We start from the raw sequence: 9,888 nt of genomic DNA on the forward strand, positions 1-9,888 counted from the left end.
AAGGCTGTTGTCACAATGGGTGGTACCGGTGTACAGTAATAATAACAGTCCACACAATATCACGATCCATGCCATAGCCTATGTTCTATTAGGACATGATCTGTGACGACAAATGTTCTAGAATGTTTGATTAAGATATCATACTCTGACAGCATGCCTATGAGCAACAAAAACGCAAACTTGAATCCCATCATATAGTCTGTCCACTATCTGCATGGTGTCATTGCAATGCCAATGCGTTTTCTATTCTTTCTTATACAGTAAAAAGGGGGAAGAACACTATATTCATATGACTTATTCTGCTTACAGCTTCGAAATTCCACTTGTTTCGTTTAACGTAAAGCCTTTTAAATATAATCAAAACGTTCCCGTGTTTCGGCGGTCTGTGCGCAAAATAATAACGAGTTGAGCTTTATGATTTATGATGAATTGAAAATGGGGGACCCTGATGTAAACAAGACGAAAGTTGGTCTGCATCCCCAATTAACAATTGTATGTACTGAGCTGTACTGTACTGTACCCATTCTGCAATCTGTTAATAAACTTTTCAATCAATCAATCAATCAAGCTACGCGGAGCGCAGTCAGTCAGTAGCCTACACCCCGTATATTCCGATAACGCTATATAAACCATGCTGCATTCATTCTGAGAGAAATATCTATTATTCCAAATGCTATTTATAGGGTTTTGACCATAATTACACTACTGTTGCTATTTTACAATGAACTATAATGAACTACGGTTCGTACAGAACATGCCAGTGTTATTATGCACAGAAGCTCATTTCCTTGTTGTAATAATATATTCTACCACTGGGCGTCAGCTAAGTGTGCTCCGAGCTGTGCTTAAATATAAGCACGAAGTGAAGTTCAAGTTGAAATTGATGAATCCCACTCTTTGCTTAGAAATGATCGTACGCACAGGGTAAGCACAGATCTGTGCGTAGAACACGTTGATGAATGAGGGCCCTGGAGTATATAACCATCAAGTGCCGTCCTTTCTTCCTCCCGAGGGAGTTAACGGCGATCATCCTTGTAGGAGTGTATATTCCACCGCAAGCCAGCAACAACGCCGCGCTCTCCAGACTCCACGACGAGGTAAATAGAATACAAGCGACGAACGTTAACGCCGCCATTTTGGTGCTGGGCGATTTCAATAGCGCCAATCTGAGAAAGGTATTACCTGACTTCTATCAGCATGTGACTTGCAACACCAGAGGCGGTAACATCCTAGATCACTGTTACACGCAATTTAAAGGTGGCTACAAGGCTCATTCTGATAGTGGCTTTGGTAAATCAGATCACGCGTCAATCTTTCTTTCACCAAAGTACAAACAGAGAATCAAAAGTACTCCTGTAGTCTCGCGAGAGGTGCAGAAATGGGATTTGACGTCAGAGGAGACGCTCCGGTCTGTGTTTCACTGCACAGACTGGAATGTGTTCCGCGACACAGATAACATTAATGTCTACACGGAAACAGTGCTGGACTATGTTTGTACTAGGGTGGAAGAAACAATCCCCACTACCAAAATGAGAGTTTACCCAAATCAAAAACCCTGGGTAGACAAATCCGTCCGTGAAGCTCTGAGAGAGCGCACCAAAGCATACAACGACGGCCTAGTGGCAGGCAACATGAATGACCACAAGGTGGCGCGATACAACGTAAGGAGGACAGTGTCAGAGGCCAAACGGCGCTACAGGGATAAAATTGAACTCCAGTTTGAACAAGCTGACTCTAGAGCTATGTGGCAGGGGCTCAAAACGATGACAGACTACAAAGGCGCCTCCCTCAAACTGAACAGTGACATCTCCTTAGCAAATGACCTCAATACCTTCTATGCGAGGTTTGATGCTGGTAATAACAACACCAGCTCACAAGCCACGGCAATGGGGGGGGGGGGGGGTCGGCTGCTGATGGAGGCACAGTGTTCAGGGTAACAGAGCATGAGGTGAGGCGGACCTTTAAAAAAGTGAATATCAGGAAGGCAGCAGGTCCGGACGGCATCCCCGGCCGCGTCCTAAAAGTCTGTGCCGACCAACTGGCCCCAGTATTCACTGACATATTTAACCTGTCCTTAGAACAGGCTGTCATCCCCACCTGCCTGAAGAAGTCCACTATTATCCCTGTACCCAAAAAATCCAAGCCTGCTTGCCTCAACGACTACCGCCCTGTAGCTCTCACCTCCATAGCCATGAAGTGCTTTGAGAAGCTAGTAAAGGGCTACATCTGCTCCTCCCTCCCCATCAACATGGACCCCCTGCAATTTGCATACCGCCCCAACAGGTCCACGGAGGACGCCATAGCCCATGTGCTGCACACAGCAGCATCACACCTGGAAAAGAGGCAGGGGAACTATGTGAGAATGCTATTCATCGACTACAGCTCGGCATTCAATACCATAGTCCCCTCCATACTCATAGCCAAGCTCAGGGACCTGGGCTTGAACTATGACCTCTGCCAGTGGGTCTTGGACTTCCTGACTGGCAGACCCCAGGTGGTGAGAGCAGGCAACTGCACCTCCTCATCCATCACCCTCAACATAGGGGCCCCCCAGGGCTGTGTTCTGAGTCCCCTCCTCTACTCCCTGTACACACACGACTGTGTGGCTCAGCGGAGTAGCAATACAATCATCAAATTTGCTGACGACACAGTGGTGGTGGGCCTGATCTCTGCCAACGACGAGAGGGCCTACCTGGAAGAGGTCAAGGTCCTGGCGGGATGGTGCCAGGAAAACAGCCTCTCCCTGAACGTCAGCAAAACAAAGGAGATGATTGTGGACTTCAGGAGGTCGGGGGTCAAGGACTACAGCCCCCTCAGCATCGACGGGGCACCGGTTGAGAGAGTCAACAGCTTTAAGTACCTCGGAGCCTACATATCCGAGGACTTGACATGGACCACACACATTGACAGTGTTGTGAAGAAGGCACGACAACGCCTCTACTTCCTCAGGCGCCTAAGGAAGTTCCAAGTCAGTCAGAAGATCCTTAAGAACTTCTACTCATGTACAATAGAGAGCATCTTGACCGGCAACATCACCTCCTGGTTTGGGAATAGCACTGCACAAGACCGAAGCAGACTACAAAGAGTGACACGTTCAGCCGAACGCACAATTGGAGGGGGGCTCCCCACCCTCCAGAACATTTACAACAAGCGTTGCAAGGGCAAGGCTAAGAGAATCATTAAAGACTCCAGTCACCCGAACAACTGCCTCTTTGAACTGCTGCGGTCAGGCAAGCGATACCGGAGTCTCAAGGCGAGCACAGAAAGACTCAGAAGAAGCTTCTATCCCCAGGCCATCAGGCTGCTAAACGAACAATGAATGAACACTACACAACAACAACCACCAAACGCACATAGCACACACATCCACACGCACACACTCACTTTAAACAAACACACTGTAGCACCCACTCCACACACTTTATAGCACACACCCACTTTAAACAAACACACTGTAGCACCCACTCCCCACACTTTATATTTATTGATGAAGGATTGCACTACAACTCGTACACCTTACTGTAAATTGTACCTAAATTGTACCTCATCCCATTTCTGCTTTGCACTAGATAGTACTGTACATTAGTACACTGCATAGTATTGTATATTATATGGTAACTCAGAACATTGTACATATGTCTATACCGAACACTGTGACCTCATTTTCTTCTTCTAAATTACATGCTATACTATGTTATTTGATACTATCTTGTCTAGCACAGTCTCTGGAGCGTAACAGTAAGAAGCATTTTGTATGAAAGTATTCTGTACTTCTGTATGACAACTATTAAAGAAACTTGAAAAACTTGATATACAATGTTCAATGCAGAGTAGAAGTAACTGAGTTACCATACAATATACTATACAATATAATAATATACAATATACTATACAGTGCAAAGCAGAAATGGGATGAGGTACAATTTAGGTACAATTTACAGTAAGGTGTAATGAGGTATGGGTTGTAGTACAAATTCTTTACCAATAAATATAAGACCGCTGACTCTCACAGACTCGGATGCGTTCAAAGATTCGGGTTAGCGATCTCCTGTTAGTTAGTTAGTAAAAGCACTGCAGACTTTTATGTAATCTTGTCATCACTGAAAATGAATGAAACCTCTGTGCGTTTCAAAATAAAGGTTGAATGAATTCCGTTCAAAAGGAAAAAGCTGACTTCCCTAGATCAGAACAAACTTGAGGAACCCTAAGAACCATCCAGTCATTCGATCGAGTTGAATAGGTTCCAATATTCCAGTGAAGAGATATGAACAGGTTGTTTACCAATAAGGGCTTTAAATATAAATAAATACCAGTGTTTGTTGCGCCTTTCTGCAAGAGCAGGCCAACCCACCCTGTCATACAGGACACAACGGTGAGTATCATATCTGTCACCAGTTATACATCTGAGAGCTGAGTGATATGCAGAATCCAGAGGTTTAAGAGTTGATGCCGCAGCATGCCCATAAATTACATCACCATAATCCAAAACTGATAAGAAGACTGATTCAACTATTCTTTTTCTACTAAATAGAGGAAAATTGGATCCGTTTCTGTACAGGAAGCACATTTTCTGTCGCAGTTTAGTGGCAAGATTGTCCACATGGAACTTAAATGTACATTTCTCGTCGAGCCACAGGCCAAGATATTTAAACGACAAACTATAGTTATATTATTATTGTTAGAACCCTGGATAGTGTTGTATGAGATGTCTTCTCTTGTAGGGCTGGGCTTCGTTTGGATTTGAACGATTCCGATTCTCGATTCCGATTTTTTTATTTTCCCTTTTTTTTAACATGAAACTAGACAAACAATACAGTAACAGTAATAATCAATGATAAATCACAGGACAATAACAGAAATAATAATACAATAATGACAGTCCAGTAATTAAATCAGAATGAATGTAGATTAAAAGACATAAAAATAATAAATACAATACATGGGCTCTTGCTCGCTCTTGCTCGCTCTTTCCTTCCCCTTTCCTCCCCCCCCCCCCCCCCCTCAGGACCCCCACTTGGACTATACATCCACTATTTCATTTAACAACAGAAAATTACAAATGTATATGCTTCCCTTTATCTTCTCCACCACAGCTACCCAGACTTCATTAACACCTAACAGGTGCAGGTCAAAACGTGTCGCAGCTTATTTCGCAGGAGAATTTTTTTTATTTTTTGAATTTTTTTTTTATTTTTTTTTTCATACTATTCACATTGTCAGTTGACTTGATACAGTTTAATTTGGTTGCTGTACTGTAACCAGGGTATTAATTAACAAATGAATTAAAAAAAATATATGTGTCTTCTCTCTCATGCAGGCGACGCTGGACAGTGGGCGTATCGGCATCGCGTCGCAGGCGCTCGGCATCGCTCAGGCTGCGCTGGACTGCGCCGCGGACTACGCAAACAAACGCACCGCATTCGGAGCGCCCATTGGCAAGATGCAGGCCATTCAGGTACATTCTCTTTAGTTCTGACCAGAAAACAAGATGCAGGCCATTCAGGTACATTCTCTTTACTTCTGACCAGAAAACAAGATGCAGGCCATTCAGGTACATTCTCTTTAGTTCTGACCAGAAAACAAGATGCAGGCCATTCAGGTACATTCTCTGTACTTCTGACCAGAAAACAAGATGCAGGCCATTCAGGTACATTCTCTTTACTTCTGACCAGAAAACAAGATGCAGGCCATTCAGGTACATTCTCTTTACTTCTGACCAGAAAACAAGATGCAGGCCATTCAGGTACATTCTCTTCACTTCTGACCAGAAAACAAGATGCAGGCCATTCAGGTACATTCTCTTCACTTCTGACCAGAAAACAAGATGCAGGCCATTCAGGTACATTCTCTTCACTTCTGACCAGAAAACAAGATGCAGGCCATTCAGGTACATTCTCTGTACTTCTGACCAGAAAACAAGATGCAGGCCATTCAGGTACATTCTCTTCACTTCTGACCAGAAAACAAGATGCAGGCCATTCAGGTACATTCTCTTTAGTTCTGACCAGAAAACAAGATGCAGGCCATTCAGGTACATTCTCTTTACTTCTGACCAGAAAAACAAGATGCAGGCCATTCAGGTACATTCTCTTTACTTCTGACCAGAAAACAAGATGCAGGCCATTCAGGTACATTCTCTTTAGTTCTGACCAGAAAACAAGATGCAGGCCATTCAGGTACATTCTCTTCACTTCTGACCAGAAAACAAGATGCAGGCCATTCAGGTACATTCTCTTCACTTCTGACCAGAAAACAAGATGCAGGCCATTCAGGTACATTCTCTTCACTTCTGACCAGAAAAACAAGATGCAGGCCATTCAGGTACATTCTCTTTACTTCTGACCAGAAAAACCGTACCGTAAAACCACACAGGGATGTGGAATTATAACGTAATGTAATCCTTGGGACACTTAAGGGTCAAGTCACTTCTTCATTACTGAATTTGAGAAATACAAGCTTATCTATCTATACATTTACACATTTCTTAATATCTATAATATGATTGCATTGGAGCGTGTGCAGCTGCTAATCAATTTAATATTCTCATAATTGTGTTCTCTTTTAGTTTAAACTGGCCGACATGGCTCTGGCGGTCGAAGGTGCTCGTCTCCTCACCTGGAAGGCTGCCCTCCTACGAGACGCCAAGAAGGCCTTCACTAAGGTACACGGTCATGCAAAGACATTCTGTAGCGTGGCGTTAGCGTGACGTTAGCATGGCGTTAGCATGACGTTTCCTTACAACCGTTCTTACTAGGGATGTCCGATATTATCGGCCGATATGTGATATCGGAAAATATCGGTATCGGTTTTATTGAACCTTTATTTACCCAGGCAAGCAAGTAAGAACAAATTATTATTTTATTTATTGTCAAAGTATGCATAATGTTGTGTTAATTCCACGACAAGAGATACTGTATGTAATGTTAATTACCTGAAATTATTAAGTTTTTTGGGGGGGGGGGGGGGGCCCTGCATATATCGGTATCGGTTGATATCGCTATCGGAAATTAAGAGTTGGACAATATCGGTATATCGGTATCGGTAAAAAAGCCAATATCGGACATCCCTAGTTCTTACCATTCTCCTTCCTTCCTTTCCTACAGGAAGCGGCGATGGCCAAGCTGGCAGCGTCTGAGGCCGCCACATATTGCGCACATCAGGTAAGGAACTACACAGAGTTAATTTCCCCTCTAAAAAAAATAAAATACATACCTATATTCACTCCACTCTCCTTTGTTTGTGTCCCCCGGCCCCCCCCCCCCCGGCCCCTTTCACTGTGGAACCAAAAAAAAAGGCGATCCAAGTTTTGGGGGGGATGGGTTATGTGACGGACATGCCCGCGGAGAGGTACTACCGCGACGCCCGCATCACGGAGATCTACGAGGGCACCAGTGAGATCCAGAGACTGGTCATCGCTGGTCAACTGCTAAAGGAATACCAACGATAGACCCGGAACTAGCACTCGGCTCATCAGAGAGCCAGCGTCTGACGGCCCGCCTCACCAGTACCAACGGGCCTGTGTTCCAGACGGCACCGGGGGGCCCAGGACCCGGTACCAGCAGACCTGCAGGGACCCCGCGGTGCTTCATTAACCCTTTCACTGCCACACTGCAGAAGGTTAACCCTTTACTATCACACTACCGACGATAATAAGGTAGTGTGATAGTAAAGGGTTAACCTTCTGTAGTGTGGCAGTGAAAGTGTTAACCCGCTGTCGTGCGGCAGTGAAAGGGTTAACCTTCTGTGTGTGTTGTCGCAGTGAAAGGGTTAACCGCTTGGTGGTGCGGCAGTGAAAGGGTTAAGTCCAGTTATGAGCCTGTTGGTCTGTATCCACCCCACGTGTCAGTCACCCAGCCTCCATCTGTACGAGACACTGAACGTGAAACATCTCTCCAGCCTCTTTGATTGTCTTTTTTTGAGTCCAGTTTGAGTTTCCTAAGCAGTTATACTGCAGATAACGATGGGAGAGGAGGCCTGCTGCCACCAGAGGGCAGTGTTGTTGCTAAATCAAAAGATAAACGGCCTCCATTGGTTTCATAACCTGTCCCGTCTTCAGAATGTACATAGACAACACGCAGAATGTTTATAGGGATATAGGGAACTTTAACCCTTTTCACTACCACACTAACCTTCTGTAGTGTGGTTGTGAAAGGGTTAACCCTTTGTTGTTGTGTCAGTGAACGGGTAAACCTTCTGTATTGTCGCAGTGAAAGGGTTAACCCTGTGGTAGTGAAAGGGTTAACTTTATTGTGTGAGTCACTTTGTCGTTCACGATGGTCACTAATCTGTTTTTCTTTTTGTTTTTATTATTTCATGTTGGTTCTTCTGTGATGAGGGAGTTTGGTGTCGAGCCAGCAGTGTTGCACTCACTTTCAAATTGATCACATTGATTTACCGAGACTCTTCTCTCTATGGCGGCTACACAGCCCTCTACTGTACATATTCTATCATAAGTTATGGTGCCAAAATTATAATAAAACGCATTGGTCTCACTCTGTTTCTCTTTCATATTCAGAAATCATTCAGCAACTAAAGACCAACTAAAGCTTCAATCTAAAGATTAGATTAAAATGTATTGGCATCATACAGCCCAGGTTTCAGCTGTTGTTACCCAGCTGCCAGAGTTGGACCCGTCCTTCCTTCCTGCCGACTCGTCGTACAGAACTTGTAAGTCGCTTTGGATAAAAGCGTTCAACTAAATGACTAAATGTACAAACAAAGACATTTTTCGTTTTTTCTATAGCTATAACCTGCATTCTTTCAAATGTATAGATTAATCAATAAAACAGATATTTAACAAATAAGAAATACAAATGCCACAGAAGGCATTAAATAATTATTATTTTCAATCATCAGGCACGGTTGGGGAATCCCAAAATCTAAGATGTCTTAAATGGCCCTAAGAGCAAATATGTTGTCTCAAGTCCGTTGGAGAATGAGACCCAATGGTCATATAGTAATAGTACAGTATATATATTACTATATGTAGTAATAGTACAGAGTGTAATAGTTGTATGTAGATCCAATAACGAGATAAACCTTAATCTTACAGGTAGAATCTGTAATACTGTCAAACGGCAACCTCTACCGTCGGTAGTAATAATAATAAATTCAATTTGTACTGCACTTTACATTTGTAAAAATTGTGCTACAGGAGATAAAGACAAAAAGTTAAATGAATAAAACAATTAAAATGAATAAAACGACTAATAAAATGGAAGAACATAAAAATAAAATAGATTAAAATAATGGAAAAAATGAATAGAAGTAAAAATAAAAGTTAAACAAAAATTCAGGCAAAAGCCTTGTTAAAAAGAAATGTTTTTATAGTGTGATAGTAAAGGGTTAACCTTCTGTAGTGTGGCAGTGAAAGGGTTAGACATCAAAACATTTTAATCACACCGCAAGTCTATCTACATTCAGATATAAGCATATTTGCACAGGGTTTGAAACTCAGACCCCAGCAGTTGGAGTACTCATCTTGTCCACTAGATGGGGTCATTGTTGCAAGTTCCTCCAAAGAGCACAACTAATAATTATTACTGCTGCCAAAGCAGGGATTTCATCAAAGCACAAAGGAAACTGGCCGCAATAGAGCTATTTGGCATCGCGCCAGCACACATAACCTGTTAGTTCTAATAGCTTTGATCGTTGAGGCCTCCAGCACCAAGGCTTCAGGTAACAATAGGGACTTTTTTAGCTCTCTAAATGGGTTGGGACTAATTCAAATACTTTAATTAGGTGGATAAAACTCCTAATTAAAGTATTATTAAAGGGTTATTCAGATGCAGCATCCCTGGCAGCATTTAAATGGTAAATGTTGCATTTATATAACAGCTTTTATCCAAAGCGCGTTACAACTTGTTCCTCACATTTGTACCCGTTCAC

At 43.0% G+C, this 9,888-nt stretch overlaps 1 protein-coding gene across 1 annotated transcript in view; it reads left to right on the forward strand.

Moving 5' to 3' along the window:
* The window catches only part of LOC311236455 (short-chain specific acyl-CoA dehydrogenase, mitochondrial-like), a gene marked incomplete at both ends in the record, with an annotated part of 46,972 nt that extends 39,525 nt beyond the window's left edge, over nucleotides 1-7,447 (forward strand). Inside the window, 4 exons of the mRNA XM_084324136.1 lie at nucleotides 5,318-5,455; nucleotides 6,566-6,661; nucleotides 7,104-7,160; nucleotides 7,295-7,447. Of these exons, the coding sequence (XP_084180262.1) occupies nucleotides 5,318-5,455; nucleotides 6,566-6,661; nucleotides 7,104-7,160; nucleotides 7,295-7,447 (444 nt within the window). The remainder of the gene's footprint in view (nucleotides 1-5,317; nucleotides 5,456-6,565; nucleotides 6,662-7,103; nucleotides 7,161-7,294) is intronic.
* Between the last annotated feature and the right edge of the window lie 2,441 nt (nucleotides 7,448-9,888).

This window comes from Notolepis coatsorum (assembly GCF_963971535.1).
Source record: "Notolepis coatsorum genome assembly, chromosome: 11".
Classification (NCBI taxonomy): domain Eukaryota; kingdom Metazoa; phylum Chordata; class Actinopteri; order Aulopiformes; family Paralepididae; genus Notolepis; species Notolepis coatsorum.